This window comes from Rhineura floridana, chromosome 11 (assembly GCF_030035675.1).
Source record: "Rhineura floridana isolate rRhiFlo1 chromosome 11, rRhiFlo1.hap2, whole genome shotgun sequence".
Lineage (NCBI taxonomy): Eukaryota > Metazoa > Chordata > Lepidosauria > Squamata > Rhineuridae > Rhineura > Rhineura floridana.
Window position 1 is genome coordinate 36,337,227 of NC_084490.1, and position 17,418 is coordinate 36,354,644.

At 41.8% G+C, this 17,418-nt stretch overlaps 1 protein-coding gene across 1 annotated transcript; it reads left to right on the forward strand.

Moving 5' to 3' along the window:
• The first annotated feature begins 7,866 nt into the window (after window positions 1-7,866).
• On the forward strand, window positions 7,867-8,850 carry LOC133367972 (olfactory receptor 2AP1-like). Its single transcript, XM_061592058.1, has one exon. It carries the CDS (start codon window positions 7,867-7,869, stop codon window positions 8,848-8,850), a length of 984 nt encoding a protein of 327 aa, XP_061448042.1.
• Window positions 8,851-17,418: the final 8,568 nt, after the last annotated feature.

Genomic DNA, 17,418 nt, shown 5'->3' on the forward strand with positions numbered 1-17,418 from the left:
CCCATTACTTTTGTCTCACCTTTTTATTCCTGGGTGTCCAGTGGCAAACTGTTTTCCATAAACATATCACTCATTTTATGGTAGCACAAAGCTTAAATGTATGCTATAATATGATTTCTCTAAGGACAGTTAAATGGAATGGAATGGACACATCCTAAGGATGATGTCATCAGTGAAACATCAGAAAAGTATGATGCAATAAATATTGAGGTTGATCTCAAACATTGAAAGGCTGACCCTATGGCTGGTAAAATTAGGCTTTCATTGTTTTCTCTTTGCTTGCTGTTGTCTGCACCATAGTAGAAAAGATTGTGATATGTTGTGCTCACACAATGTCTGGAATAATGGAATTCTTGTGATTCATCATACACCTTTATTTCTGGCCCTGGAGCTGATAGGCTTCACTCACACAAACATACACATTCTCACAAATAGTCACCAACTGCAATTTATTAAAGGAGTAATTATAGTTTTCCTTACAAAAGCTATCATTTAATTTATTAGTAAAGTTCAATAAAATGTATAATTAATGGACTTTTTGGGGGGAGGTGAATGAACCCCAGCACAAGAATTATCACTTCCATGTTACTTGACATGCTAAAAAGATGTCCAGTTATTCTTCAGATATGAGGATGACTTAGTGACTGAGGAAACAATTTTGGGAACAATTGTGAATTAAAAATAATTTGATATTCTTAACAATTACTTAGGGTTAAAAAAAGACAAAACCTAATTCATGTGAAGACACAGCATCTGCACATACACCTCCTTGTGGTGTACTCTCATGCACTTATAATGAGAGGAAGGGGAAATCGTCCTACTGAAGGCTATAGAACCTTCACTGTATGGGTGTTGCAACCACAGACCGGTTCAGAAGTGTACTTTTATTTTCCATGAAAGTGGGCTAGGATCCCATCCATGTTGTTTGTGTATTCAGCTGAATGTCTGCATGGAACCTACAAATGTACCACTAATGCAACCCTACCTACAGTATGTCTCTGTGTGATCAGGATCTAGGGAAAAGCAGGGTTTTCAATCACAGGTAGGAGAGTTCCCTATACAGGCACTGTTACACAACTACAGACTTGAAGCACACATTCAACTGAATGTGCATAATTTCAAACTCTATGCACAATCACTCACTTGGGGACATATTGTAAGAGTAGATCTTCTTATTCTCTGATTCTATAGAGATAATTGCCCTCGGCATTATTCATTGCTTACTTTTCTGGAACTTTAAATTTGCTGTGCTTTTTAAAAATTTCACCTTACTAATCCTCAATATTTAGTTGAGAAAAAAGGATTTGACAAAAAAGGATTTGAACAAAAAACAAGAAATTAAATATATTGAGTATTCATTTTTTAAGCAAAGTGAACTCATCCCCAGCTACCAGACAATTGCACAGATCAGAATGCCATTATCTTTTAATTTTGCACTTGTCTGAATTTCATGGTAAGGTTCTTGGATCAAAAGGCACACCAAACTGTGTAAGAATGTGTGTTATAGGACAGGGCATGTTTAGAAATGTGTTTGAGAAAAAACACATTGAGGGAAAAAATACATTGTAACCGATCTGGAAATAAAGAAGCAAGACACAAGTGATGGGTTGAACTATGGTCACATTTTATTAATATTATCTATGTGAGAAATGAGAAGTGTGGGAAGCTAACTTAAACCTCAATCTTGGGCAAACCGAACCCTGCTCATTTCAAGGGCCACAACAAGACATAACCCCAAAGCCCAGGCTCCACCTAATGGTGACTAGGGAGGCTTTCCCATCTCATCCCCTCCTAAAGCCCTACAACTTTGAGGCCAGTCTCAGGTCAGCCTCAAGAATGTTCAGTATCCAGGCTAACGGCCCTACAACCCAGGGAAGGTAGCCTCCAGAAATGCCTTTCACCTTCAAATGGCCCTTATCTAACACTAACTTTTGCAGTAAAACTAACTATGCAGACAAATTAACCTATTTAACTGCAGCCTTCTCTATACCTTTGCCTTCTCTTACTTGAGATTCCAGTTCAGAGTACAGTAGTCAGATTTAAAAAACAACAACAGTGAGCAGATATTGATGGGATACAGGATGGAATGGATTTATGAACGTGCACATGTGAAACTGAGATGGACTGGAAATAGATGGACCAGCCCTTCTGTACCAGAGTCTGAAGTTTATATCACCTACCCTCTCCCAAGAGAAATAATAGAGAAAATGATCAATTTTGTTTCTATTACACATTAACTCACTTCATGGACTTTATTTGCATGGCATAAGGTGACCAATATTATTTCTCAGAGCATCTTTGACCTCCTGAATTCTCAGGGTATATATAAATGGGTTGACCAAACGGGGCAAAGCTATATACAAGAGAGAGGAAAACTTATGCATATTTTTCTTGCCCTCAGCCTTTGGTAACATATATGCAATCATTAGGGAACCATGAAAAATAGATACCACAACCAAGTGAGAGGAGCAGGTGTTAAAAGCCTTTTGCCTTCCAGTAGTGGAGGAAATTTTAAAGATGGAAGCAATAATGTATACATAGAAAGTTATAGTTAGAAGAAAAGGAGGGAGTGTGAACATGGCAGACATAATGAAACACAACATTTCCATCAAGCTGGTATCATTGCAAGAGAGTTTAAGGAGAGGGAAGTAGTCACAATAGTAACGATCAATTTCATTGGGGCCACAAAATGTTAACTGTAACATCAGAATGAGTACAATAAAAAGACCCATAAATCCATTGATCCAAGATGCAGCTGCTAATTGGAGACAAGTCTGGGTGTTCATGGCTGTTGCATAATGCAGTGGTTTACAGATTGTGAGGCACCTGTCACACAATATCACTCAAAGTAAACAGCATTCTGCTGCTAGTAAAGAACTACAGAGATACCATTGCATGAAACATGTGGTGAAAGAATCCTTCTGCTCCCAGTCAGGAAATCTGAAAGCATCCATGGAAATATATTGGAGGTATAGCAAACCTCCAGGAAAGAAAGGTTCCCCAGGAAGAAGTACATAGGAGAATGAAGGTGCCAATCAAAGACAACTACTTCCAAAATCAGAATGTTTCCAGTTATGATCACAATGTAAATCACTAGAAATGTCAGGAATAGATATGTCTGCATTTCATAGAATTCCCCAAATCCCAGGAGGATGAATTCTGTAATCTTTGTATAGTTTCCCAGTATCATCTACTGGAGAAGAATGAAATCTTTTTGAAAAGAGAAAAGAGAGAGAGAGAGAGAGAACAATTTGAGATCATTTGAATGAAGAAGTTTGAGAGTTGACATTGCACAAGCAGTAGTGCAAACAGTAGAGCACAAGTTTTAATGTCACTGAGTACAATAATAATAGCAGTTGGTCTAAGGGTTGTGTAACATCTTTCAGAAACACAAGACATCCATTAGATTTCACTTTTTACAGCAGGTGTTGTGTGAGTGAGCTGTCACAATTGGATATCACTCATTGTCATAGGCATTTTTTTTTTCAAATGGTGAGAAGCTAAGGTAATGTTTTGCAATGGAGAAAACATCTCATCTGCCTACCCACTCACTTTTCCATATGATGATGATATACACTGAAATTCCTACAGTGAGTAGGTATGGATATAGGAAAAAACAGTTTGAATACACTCTTGCTTCTTGCGCTTAAGTTATAGCAATGCCCCAAAGAAATAAAAAAATAAGGTATTAGAAACAATAAATGTCCTGGGTAACTAGATTAAAAATAAATGTCCTTCATAAATGAGGTTCTTTTCTCCAATATAATTCCCTGCAATATTAATCAGGGACTGTGTTTCTAACATTTAATGTACAATCCAAATCCTCTTTTCACTGGGCTTGGGCACAGCTATTCCTCCACCATCTTGCTGGTCACTGCCAGCCTCAAGCTGCAGAGAGTTCTCAGTGCCACTCCGCTGGTGTGGAGCTCCATGTTCCACCTGCTGAGCATGTATGTGGAAAGAAGTGCTGCCTGTCAGACAATATTCTTATATAGTCTAGACCTTAACACATAGTTAGAAAAGAATGACCATTTAAATCTCACCCATGGGGACTCAGATAAGCCTCAGAATAAGCAATTAGACAAACTCACAGCAGCATGACCAGTGCATGAGGATTGATAAACAACTGCATTTGTGATTTCTCTTTTATAGTCTCTCATCTAGATCATCTAATCTGGAATTGCATCACTTTTCCGTTCCCACAGTTCTTCCTTATAGTCACCTTTCCGTTCTCACAAATATTTCATAAATATTCTCATGGGGCATTCTCACAAACCTTTGAAAAATCTCATCTAAGGTTACTACATACTACTGGACATCTGGAGAAACTAATAAGGCATTCTTCCCTGACTCTTCAATGGGTTCAACAAGCCCAGACTTGTTGATTTGTGAGGTACAATCTGGTCGTACTCCAAGACTTCCTGGAGGAGGAGAATGGGTACAGGAATGTTTGTCTTTTTAAAATACATTTCATTACCTCTGAGGGGGCAAACACTAACTATATAGACTTATATGATGCATTCATTATTTGAATGGGCCTACTGCACAGACTCACTGGCTGTCACTGCCCCCTCTCCTGAAAAAATTGACTCCTGCACCAGCAATTGCCATTGTCATTGGGGGTCCTAATTCAGTGTTAGAGTACCCATTCCCTTTGACTGATGGGGACTGGAATCCAAAACATTGGGGGAGGGTTCCTATTCTTGGTCTAGGAACACTTGATGCTATGCAAGAGTGGATATGATCTGCCTCTTGGATGAAAGACTACCAGCTACACTTTAAAGATATTCACAAAAAGAAAGAAAATTATTAGAAGCTAGCCTCCTCAAAATGTTAGACCAAGGCTGCTTTTAGAAACGGGGTTTATTGTGTTAGTTTCATGGATTAAAATGGTAGCGCTTCAGTCCTGATTTCTAAAATTCCTTTCACACTGCAATACCTGTTGTGTTAAGAAACAATAGCTTTTTCAGCCAATATACTGGCATTTTGCACAACTGGCTTTCACATGACAGTAATGAATGTCTTGCTTTTGCCCCTCACTAAGTATACATATGCACACTGTAGTTCTCCACTGTGTAGGTCTAAAATTTAATCCCATCACCATGCAACCCATGCCTACACCAGAATACTGGTACAATTTTCATCAGGAAAAAAAGTGCACGCCTAAAGGGTGGGAATGCACTACATGCTGGGATGCCTGTCACATGAGCAGCTGCAGCTAGTGAAAAACTCCTGCAATTTTCTGGGCTCCCACACTTGCAAACAGATTATTTCTGGTATTATTTATCACAAAAATTAGCACTAAACTTGCACTATATTCCACTAGAATTCCAGAACTAGCTTGTACGCCGTGTGAAAGATCAAATATAACGCACAAAATACCAGGTAAAATCATTAAAATAACAGGACAAAGTGCAGTGTGAAAGCAGCCAAGGAATTACATGGGCTGAGCATAACACTTGATTTCATCTCTCTATAATTGTTGAAAACACTGAGCTAAAGATCAACCATCTAAAAAATTATCCAATTTATATTTCAAAATTTGTTGTAGATTTTTCCCCTGAGATGTCCAATTAATAATACTAGAAGTCTAGCTTCTGGTAATATCTGGGGACATATTATTTGCTTGCTTGAAGGATAAATAATTCACTAAGTGAGATATTATCCATTTAATATTGCACACTTTGTACAATACGCTCAGGAGGACAGATGGCTGAACCACCATATGAAGAATTTATTGAAAGATAAATAAACCTTTTAGCATTTGAATTTTGGATCAGGAAAAAATCAACGTGAACAAGAGCTCTGGATCTCCTTTTCATCACATAAAGGTACAAAATGTCAAATAGAAAAAGGAGCCTTTGCTGCAGAAAGTGCAAGTTCTGCTCAATCCCTGTTTATTTCCAGGGCATCTTGAAGAAGACGTTCCTGACAGAAATCATAATCACATGGTTCCATTGAAAGAACAGGACACAAGATCATAGGACACTGCCTTATACTGAGCCATACCATTATTCTTTGTAGCTCAGTGTTGTCGACACTGACTGGTAGTAACTCTCCAGAGTTTCAGGCAGGAGTCTCTTCCAGCCCTACCTGCAGATGACAGAGATTGGACTTGAGACCTTCTGCTTGCAAGGCAGATGCTTTACTACTGAGCTATGTCCCTTCTCCATGATCCTTCTCCCATCCTCCTCCCCCTCTGCAGTTCCTTGAAAATCTTCAGATGGTTAGGGAAACCTACCAAATACGATGGACTGCATGGGAGAGGGGAATTGCCAGAAACTGAGGGGGAGAGTCTTGCACTTCACTGGTGAAAGGGAGGGGAAAAATCATGGTGCAAGGTGCCTTCCATTTGCACAAGAATGGATGCACCCTCCCTATCATATTTATGCATTGTGTTACTGTATAGTTAATATGTGTTTTGTAGTATCTGTGATGCACAGAGAGCCAGTATGGTGTAGTGTTTAAGCCTTTAAGGTGTTGAACTATGACCTGGGAGACCAGGTTTTGAATCCCCACACAGCCACGAAGCTCACTGGGTGACCTTGGGCCAGTCACTGCCTCTCAGCCTCAGGGAGGCAATGGTAAACCCCCTCTGAATACAGCTAACCATGAAAACCCTATTCATAGGGTCGCCATACGTCAGAATCGACTTGAAGGCAGTACATACACAGTGATGCAGAGAAGTCTCTGACTCCTTTTATAACCAGAATGAAGACAGCCTGTTCTTTGAGAAGTAACGGGTGCAGTTTTATACATACCTACCTCTAGTAACTCCGACTAAAAATAATGGGGATTACTTTGCACAGAGAATGTATAGAATGGCATCAGAATGGTTACTTTACAGGAATCATATTTATATTTGTCTGAATTATTAAATAAGTTCAGGTGAATGATTAAATTAGTGCATCTGATCTCCTTCCCTCCTTCTTGAATACCTATGGGTCTGAAAGACCATTTGCACCCAGCAAATAAGATATTCATAGGAAACTATACAAGGGTGATGGAGGTGGCTGTGCATATGAAGAATGAGAGTTTAAATATATGGGTCTTTCTTATCAGACATGCAGAAACATATAGCATACCTTCACTGATTGAAAAAGAAATAACTAGGCAATACTATAAACTCTTGACAGCTGATTAACTAATTTGTGGGGACTTGAGTCCAGGTCTATGACTCCTTAAGTCTTACTATATGCTGTCAGAGCTCCTGCTGATCACATGTTCAATGAAAGTACATGAAGTACATATTTGTGCAGGAGAACATCCCTGATTTTAGCCATTAGTTGATCAGAGAGGAAGGTTCATAAATCATTCATAGCAATGCCACAGAGACCAAATCACATTTTTCAGAGGGTAGGTGAAATTTAATGCATATTTTACATATGTGCATTAAAACACATTAATTGTGTTATTAGTTTATTAATGTATTATATTTAGTCATTAATCACATTAATTAAACACATTAATAATCTCAACTCTACGTTTATTCAAGCCATGGGTCAGGTTTTCAACCATCTGCTATGGTGCTGTCTTTAAAAGTTATGGGACGTGAAAACCTTAGCAGGTGGTAGTGTTTATCTTGATGGCATGGAAACGTTCACCTGCTGATTTTTGCTTAACGAACTGCTTGTAAAGGCAGTGCCAATTTTGGAGCAGTTGTCAGGAAAAACAGATTTGAAGTGAATATGGTGAGAATGAGGGGGTGGCATGGAACATGCAACAAATTAGCATGGAACATGCAACACATTGGTTTTCTGAATGCCTGGTTATTAATAATGTGATAATGTTGTTGATTGCTTTATGCTCCAGTAGCACACAGATTATCTTTATGAATGGAGTCATGAGAGAAAAGAAACCAAATCAATGGAAGAATCTGAAAGAGAAAATCAAACTCATGTCACTGAGTTCATCCTCCTGGGATTCCGAGATCTGAAGAATCTCCAGGTCCTTCTCTTTCTGGGATTCCTTGTGATCTATATTTCAACCATGGCAGGAAATCTTTTAATTGTTGTGCTTGTGATCAGCGATCAGCATCTTCACACCCCCATGTACTTTTTCCTTGGCAACCTATCTTGCTTAGAGATCTGCTACAGCTCAACCCTCATCCCTATATTGCTGACCACTCTTCTGAGAGATGGAAAGGTCATTTCATTCAGCAGCTGCTTCCTGCAGTTATTTTTCTTTGGCTACTGTTTGGGTGCAGAGTGTTATTTGCTCTCTGTGATGTCCTATGACAGGTATTTAGCTATACGCAAACCATTACATTATACCACAATTATGAACCCCAGGAAGTGTATACAGTTAGCAGCTGTGTCCTGGACAAATGGCTTCATAGGTATTTCCATAATCATGGCCGCAATGCTACAGCTAACATTCTGTGGCCCCAATAAAATTGATCATTATTTCTGTGATTCTGTTCCACTTAAACAACTTTCCTGCAGTGACACAGATTTGGTAGAACATATTAATTTAACTTTGTTGTTTATATACACAATGCCTCCATTTGTACTGACCCTGGCATCCTACATATGCATTCTAAAGGCCATCCTCAAAATCCCATCCACCTCGGGAAGGCAAAAGGCCTTCTCCACATGTTCTTCTCATCTCATTGTTGTTTCAACTTACTATGGGTCTTTAACAGCCGTGTATCTCTTACCAAAATCCTCTTCAATGAACAAAGTTTTTTCTCTGTTGTATACGGTCCTTCCCCCTCTAGTAAACCCCCTTATATATAGCCTGAGAAACAAGGAGGTGAAGAGAGCCCTGAGAAAGGCAAAAAATAAAGTAGCAAATTTCAGAATATTTCAAAATATGCTAGCTAATTTGGTTAGCATTAAAGACAGGTAGAAGAAAGGAAGACTAGTAGGGAGAGGTGTTCAGATCCCATTTTATATGGAAATCCATGTAATTTCTATTCTTATCTCTACATTACCACTTTGATGAAGACTGAGTCCCAATTGAAGGTTCATAATGCCAGGGACCATTAGACACTTGGAATTGCTGCTTCAGTATTTTGACATCCTTACTATCAGTCTAGCTGCAACATCTTCTCCTCTCCTACTCAGGGAGAAAGAGTTTGGAATGCCTGTGGAATGTTCTCTCTGGGGCAACACACCTGGCACCACCATTGTCAGTTTTTAGGCTCCATGCCAAGACTTTTCCTTTAATTCAGTCAGGCTTTTGGTAACTAAGCTGGTCTCTATGGCAGTGTTCATCTTTCAGTGGGGTAGGTAGGACTTATCTTACTGCGTCAACAGTTTAGGCATTTTGTACTACACATTGTTTAAATGTTTCAGGTTTCAATTATTTTATCTGTTGTATTTTATCCTGTTGAGTTACTTTGGGACTTTTTCTTTTTGTAAAAAGCAACTAACAAATGTAAATAACAATAATAAAATTAGATGAGCCCTGCTGAATCACACCAAAGGCCCACTGAGCCCAGAAGTCTGTACTCACAGTTGACAATCAGAAACCTGCACTATGTCATCAATTGCACACCCCCTCCTCTTCCTATTAATTCCTGCACCTATGTGTGCTTTTTAATTGTAAGAGCTAATCTTGCTTGGAGAGGCAGTATTTGGTGAAAAGCAAGGTATGAATTTAATAAAGAAAGAAGTAAAAATCCATATGTATTACTGTTTTTATTTTTGCTTCTTGGAGCTGTTCAGAGAGGACATGTTACTGGGTTGCCACATAAATTCAGAGGTAAGTAACAAACTCTGTTGCCATCATTTTCACTCTACTCTTTCATCTCTGTCTTGATACCTGATCTGAACAGGGTGGTTCATGACAGATGCTCTTGGAGGTCGCTGATTCATAGGGTCACCATAAGTCGTAGTCGACTTGGAGGCACATAACAACAACAAAAACTTGATACCTGGCAGTTGAAGTGATATCTCTTAAAGGCTGGATTTGCCTCAGGTGGCTTCCAGTTACTGACCATTAACTCTGAATTTAACAGCTGCAGAAAACAGCAAATACAGCAAAACCATGCTAACCTCCCGCTGCTCAGCCCATCTAGGAGGTTATAAAGCAAAATGCTGAATACATTACTAGGAAAGCCCATGGAGGTTTGGTAAGGTAATTTTAGCTGGGACTTGGGAGAACAAGATTCTCCGTTTTGCATTTTCTCTCTTTTAATAAGGTCAGTAATAGGATTTCAGGTACTTTGTGAACCTGGCTGATTTTTAATTAACTTCAACAAATTATGAGACAACTGACAAAAAAAAATCCAATAGATGGATTATTTTACTCTTGTTTGGGACTTTAAACTGACGATTCTCTCTGAAAACTTACAGGGTTGTTAAGCAAGCATTTCTGAGTTCACGACTGTAAATTTTGTAAGACTGTTTTGAAATGAGCTTATGGGAAGCAGCAGAATGGCATGCAGAGTATTTTCAATTTAACATGGTGGAATGCAAAAAATGCTGGCTATAATATATAGCCACTCTCATGGCTGTATATATAACAAATTTTAGGCATATTCCGGTGTTCATCTGAACTCTCAAATCATCGAAGTGTGGATAGGGGAAGTGGTGTGCATGGCCAGTTCTCATTATCCTTGTGCACATCACCTTCATTCAAATTTCCCCAAACATGCCCTGGTGTGCAGGAAATGTCTGCATGTGGCTTCTCCTTGTATCTACATGAATGTGAGCAGAACCCTCAAGGTGATTGGAGACCCTGCTAAAGGTCTCCTGATAAGAAGGGGTGATACACACAAAGCTATTGGAGGTAGAGCTTGCATGTGCACTCCTGTCCCTATCCACTGGCACCACAACTGCCTAATAAGCAGAGTGAATACTAAACACAAATTGAGATGCTACAAAGAAGGAATGTTTAGCCTTTCTCCACAAGGTGTTTTTCTGGTGCAACTATCCCCTCCTTCACCCCCTCTCCAATATATTTGTGAGGGTAAACACAAGAGCATTTCAAGATCTTTGGAGGATTAAACCAAAAGTCTGATTAGATCAGCATTCTGTTCCTGCATATGCTTTGGAGAATCCCAAAGAAGAATATATGCCTGCAATTCTGCAAGGTGGAGAGCAGCTGAAATATGTGCTTATCATATAGATGTTTTCTGTGTTTGAGAAAAGAGGGTTGTCATGAACTTGCATGCAGGACCAGTGCATGGACCACCCAATTGACCATTGCACATACATGAATATTCTAACTCTGCAACAGGTCTGGTAATGGGTAGAGAGTGGGGTGCCAGGAAAGGTGTGTTGCTAGAGGATGTCTGGTGAGGAACACAGCTAGGGAGCACTGCTGAACATTTTGCCTCCTTTAAGAAACTATAAGGATAAAGAGGCTATAAGATCCTCCCAAGCACAGGTCTTTTCCTGACTGTCATCCTGCATTGCTTAAAGTGTTTCCTTAATTAGCAGCTCTTAAAATCTATGCTGCAAAAGCTGATCCTAGAATCATAGGAAAAGAAAACCAAAGATTTTCTTGGAAGCATATGTGAAATGGAAATGGACTGCCTTCAAGTCGATCCCAACTTATGGCTACCCTATGAATAGGGTTTTCATATTAAACGGTATTCAGAGAGGGTTTACTATTGCCTCCCTCTAGGCTAGTCCTCCCCAGCTGACTAGGGCCTTCTCAGCTTCCCACAGCTGCACAAGCCAGCCCCTTCCTTGTCTGCAACTGCCAGCTGGGGGGCAATGGCTCCTTGGGACTATGCTGCTTGCCAATGGCTGCACAGGTGGCAGAGCACGTAACCCCTGAGCCACTCACCGTGGGGGTGATCTTTAGCTGGCCCTTTAAACCCAGGAGACACAAGCGGGGATTTGAACTCACAGACTCTGGACTCCCAGCCAGGCTCTTCTCCCCACTGTGCTATACCAGCCTGGTAGCATATGCAGCAGCTTCTGATTCATTTATTCTCCCAGGAATACTGAGGAATACTCAGCCCACTGAACATTACAATTCCCTTGAGAGTAAGAAAGTTTTGTTTGATAAATTAAGATTGCTTTTGTAGCCATGCCCAATTAGGATGAGTCTCTAGATATATTTTAGTAGCTTATTTGAGCATTCAAGAAAAAAGAATGAGCAAGCAGATGAGTGGTATTTATTGGCTGGAAATGCCACAGCGGCACAATACAATGATCAGAAAGGCTGGGGTGGATGGATATCAGTGTTCATCCTGAAGTTGGAAACGAAGAGGTAATGCTCCCATTTTTACTCTATTTCAGTGAACTTGATTATTCCTTCATAGCACTCTATGTATGGCATGGATGTTCAAACTGACTTAATTTATTATCTATTTATTTGTTAAACTTGTATACCGCCCGACTAGCAACAGCTCTCTGGGCGGTGAACACAAATATAACAATATAACACATCCTTCTTTTAGAGTAAAACATTTCAGATAACTTATTGCATGCATGGTTTTCCTTCTCCATCAACATTCCAATCGTATATAGTGATAAGTCTCCGCAGAAGTAAGTCTGACTGAGTTAGATGGGATAGGACAGGGTTTCAGTCATGAACACCATGGGGCTTACTTTTGTTTGAGTAAACACATTTTGAATAGACTTGTTTGGAACTGCACTAATAATTTCCTATCTTTCCTCTCTTCTCTTTGATACATTTCAAATCCCCATCAAAATTTCTCATGATAAAAAAATCAAAAGTGAAAACCAAACACATTTAGGAGGAGAGCAAGAAAACATATAATTTATGCATACTTCCTCTAAAATGATCATAAATTAAACATCATAGTTAATTAATATTGACACACATAACTTCAATTAATTTGTCGAACCCCTTTTAAAAGACATACAAAACAGTGATCATTAGGACATATTGTGACAGACAATTCCATACCTTAATTATGTGTTATGTGAGGGGGAAAATCCTAATATATGTTTTGAATCTATTGCCTGCCAGATTGTGCAAATTAAATGGTTACAAGCCAAGGACAATCCTGTTGGAAGGGGGAAAAAACTGGTCCTCCCAGCACCAGTGTTGCTGCAGCTTACCTGGACAGGATGGGGCAAGACAGGGCCACAGTAAGGGAAAGGATTACGGACATTCCCACCAGTTCATCTGCATAACCCTGAACTTGTCACTACCCTGCCATGTCCCAGAACCCATCCAGCTATGCTTCAGGAGGGCAGCTCCAAGGTTCTGCCCCACCACATCAGCTGCTGCTGGGAAAGAATCAGTTATGAGCTTCCTGGTTAGACAAGATGTCTTTAGTGGTGCCCAGACATGTGCACTTCCCAAGCCTGATCACAGTATCTCCACCTCTGATGCCTCATGTCAGAGCGGGTCAGAGAGAGAGAGGGAGAGAGGGAGAGAGGGGCCTCCGAAACCGCCAATCACCTCCAAAGGTGCCTAAGGGGGCCACCTAGCTGTCCTTACCTATTTCCCTTCCCGCACCTTCCCGCCACAAAAGGGGGACAAATCTCTATTTAGTCCCCCTTTACCCCACTGCCAAGAAGAACCTCTCGCAGACACCTCTGCAGGTCTTTCAGGAAGAAGTCGTTACCTGCATCAGACAGGTGAACGCCATCGGCCCTGTATAGTTCAACCTGTGAATGCTGAATATGGGGATGCGGAATGGCTAAATCCCCGTGCCCAAGAAGAGCCAACCGAATATGCCAGTTGACCCTCTTCCGTGCTCTATTGAGTGCCCATGGATTCCAGACCCCACGCCACACCCTACGTGGGAGCATGTCTGACCATAGCAGACGTACCGAAGGCCACCTTTGCCTTATCACCTGCATGTCCTTACATGCCTGAACCCTGAGGGCCTTGCCCTGCAGCAAACCAAGGTCATTACCACCCAGGTGAATGACCACCACGTGCGGGGCCGTCCGCACTACATACTGCTGGAACAGAGTGGGTAGGAGCCCCTCCCAACGCATTCCTCGCCGGCCAAGCCACTGTACTGTAGCCCAACGACTGAGGCCCAGCTGCGAGCCCATGCTCAACCTCGCTGCCCTCCGGGCTGCCCAGAAGATCATGCTGTGGCTGCATATGAGGATGCACGTCTGCTCCCTCCCCGTCCAGCAACCTGCCAAAACAAATAAAACGTATTAGGCTTCCGCATTCCCAAGCCCTCTAAAAGGGGTGAATGTAGCCCTTAAAGGCACCAGAGGACCAACGTCCAACTGCCTGTACTCTTGTTTGGGGAAAACCAATACCTGCTGCCATAGAAGCAGCTCCAATTCTGAATGAATGGGTTCCAAACTGTGAGGGGTCAAACCCCAGCTTATGCAATGCTTGTTTTGTTAATGCCCAAAACTGGTATTTTGTGAGGGGAACCTCACTTACATGGGTAAATAAATATCCATCTCCCGGTCCCCTATCTGCCAAAAATGCTTGTAAAGCCTGCACTGGGCAGAGGGTAGGCACTGTGGATGGGGCCAACCTGACGTGTCGTCCCTTACACTTCTGGTCCATCTTAGACCTTCTCAGATTTATGCAAGCACAACCCCCTTCCATGGTAATATCAGCCAATTGAAGGGCACGACGAGATAAGTCTCGCTTGGAGCCAGCTACCACTTCTCCAATTCGAAAGGCACCAAAAAACAGTGTGAGGGCCACTGCCTGAAATAGTAAGGCTTCATAGCTGGAGGAGCAAAGTTTGTCCCACTGGCCACTCAAGGCTATTAAAATGTCGACTGAAATAGGTCGACGGGAATCAGGTGTGGCAGGATGCACCCTAGCTCACCCTGCCAACATGCGGTGGACCCTAAAGACCCCTGCATAATCGTGAAAACCACCTGCCTTTTCTAAGAATGAAAGCCCTGCCAGCTTACCTTGCAGTGCCCGGACTGACAGGCCACGTCTCCTGCCGTCCACCAGCAATTCCAGCAGATGACTCACTGGAATAGGCCATTCTGGTGCGTAGCCCTTGCCAGCCCAGAATTCCTGAAGCGCCCTACCTGCTCTCTGGTAGCTGGCGAGCGTGCTGGGGGCAATGGATAGGATTATGGCCCTCTCCGACTCTGTTCTCCAATCTCCCAAATCGTAGGGGGCACGGCTTCCAGCTGAGCCCTGGCCATTGGTGCCAGCTGACGGAAACGGTCCATCTGGTTCCGTGACAGAGCATCAGCAACACTATTGTCAATGCCAGGAACATGCCGTGCCCGAAAAAGAACATTGAAACGCAGGCACTGGAGAACAAAAGCCCGGACAAGGCTCATAACCCTGGCGTTCCTAGATGTAAGGGAGTTGATAACATGGACCGTGGCCATGTTATCACACCAAAAATGGACCGTAGAGTTCCTCAGCATCTCGGCCCATAGATAAACAGCCACCACTATAGGGAAGAATTCCAGAAAGGTTAGATCCTTGTCTAAACCGTCTTGCACCCATGTCTGTGGCCATTGACCCTTACACCAGGAAGACCCAAAGACTACCCCAAAGCCATAACCTCCAGACGCGTCAGACTTAACCTGTAACTCAGCCTCCAAGAGTCGGTCCTGCCTCCCAAAGGATATTCCGTTGAAATCCCGTAAGAAGGAGGACCATACCGCCAGGTCAGCGCGCAAAGCTGCTGTAACCCGAAACCTATGGCGGGGTCGTGACAGCCCGACCATGGCTTCATAAACATGCCTTAAAAATGCCCTGCCAGGTGCCACTACCCTGCAAGTGAAATTTAGGTGTCCTGCCAACTCTTGGAGGGTGGAAAGGGAAACCTTCCTTGCACCTGTAACTTCTGCAATCTTCCTATGGAGGATTATAAGCTTCTCTTGGAGCAGCCTGCAGCATTGCCTGCTAGTGTCAATTTCAATACCCAAGAAAGTCAGAATGGGGGCTGGACCTTCGGTTTTTTCCAGGGCCAGCGGCACCCCAAGTTCCGTTGCTAGGTCCTGGAAACGTGTCATTAAATATAGGCATTCATCAGTGCAAGCCCCCCCCGGCAAATAAGAATGCAATCCTATATGGGTCTACTGAGAAATAAGCGCTATTGGGTACAATGGAATTTATTCCCAGGTAAGTATAGTACAGGATTACAGTTTTGGGATTGTATCCAAATTTATGCCCATTAATTTCAATAGGTCTACTTTGAATAGAATTTAGCTTGATATAATCTGAACAGAGCAATCCTAACTATAGGAAGCTGACATATGTTACACCGGTGTAAATGATTGCAAACTCCATTCAGGAGCCTCTGGGAGAAGCTACTGCCAGCTGAACTGGTAGGTGACTGTGGGCCTGAGTTTTGAGGATTGGGCCTCTCAGTGTTCTAGGAAGTGGTGCTGAACTTTTCCCTTCTACAGACTGTAAGGATACACCATGCACAGGTGTTCTGCTAGGAAACAGACTTGGCTTGCTCCCTGGATTCTCACCAGTTCTTAATATCAACACTTCTGAAATATGAGTTTTCTATCAGAGAGGCAGAAAACAAAATATTTCCATGGACCTGAATAGAGCCACACCTCAGTTTCACATATATCCACATTGGCAAAATGAATACTTGGTCCACTGATAGTTGAAACATAGCAATTCCCTTGGCAGCTAAAATGTTCCCTTTGATAGATTATTATAAATTTATTTTGTTGTTTGTGCTAAATTAGAGACTCTAGGGACCTTTCATTTGGTTGTTTAGACGCTCAAGGAGAAATAAGACAGCAGATGAGTTTTTTTCCCCTAGAAATGCAATTAATGCAGATGAAGATCATTAGAAAAGCAAGGTTTGGGGATCCTGAACAAAAACAGAAATATTAAATCGATTTGGCATTCACTGAGAAGATGCAGTACATGTATTCTACAACGTTCATTCTTCATTCTGAAGTTGAAAACCAGGAGGTAATACCGCCATTCTTACAACATTCCATGAGCAAGTCGCCCTCTGCTATGAAGGGTTGATTATCTTTGTTTATGACCTGTATGTCACAACTGTGCCACGTCTGGTGATTTTAATACATACGTCTTCCAATAGCATTATTTTGAGCAATGTATGTATGGTTTTAAAAACAGAAGCCTATACACGGCTACTCAGAAGTGGTCTAATTGTGTTCGTGGGTGAGGAAAGTGGGTTTAGGATTGCAACATTTTGATAAAATCCTTCTGTATGCTTATTCCACACAGTAATTCCTCTTGAACACAACGAGGCTCACTTTCAAATAGACCTGTTTAGCAAGGGTGGAGAACTTCAGGCCCAGTGAATGTGGCCTCCAAACTTCCCTATCTGGCCCTCAGAGCTCTCTCCAGGCCACACCCTTCACTGGTCCTGCTGCCTACCCTGGGTGTTTTTGTCTGCCTGGAATGTGCCTTTGAATTCTAATAATGCCTTCTGGTTGCCTGGATGGAGGATAGAGAGGCGGGTATAGAAACCAGCCTACTGTACAAAACTAAAATTTACACTTTTTGCTCTGCCAACCTTTGCCTCTGGCCCTGCCTAGCACTAGGATGTGGCCCCAAGAGGGCTGCCCAAAAAGGAATTTGGTTGTT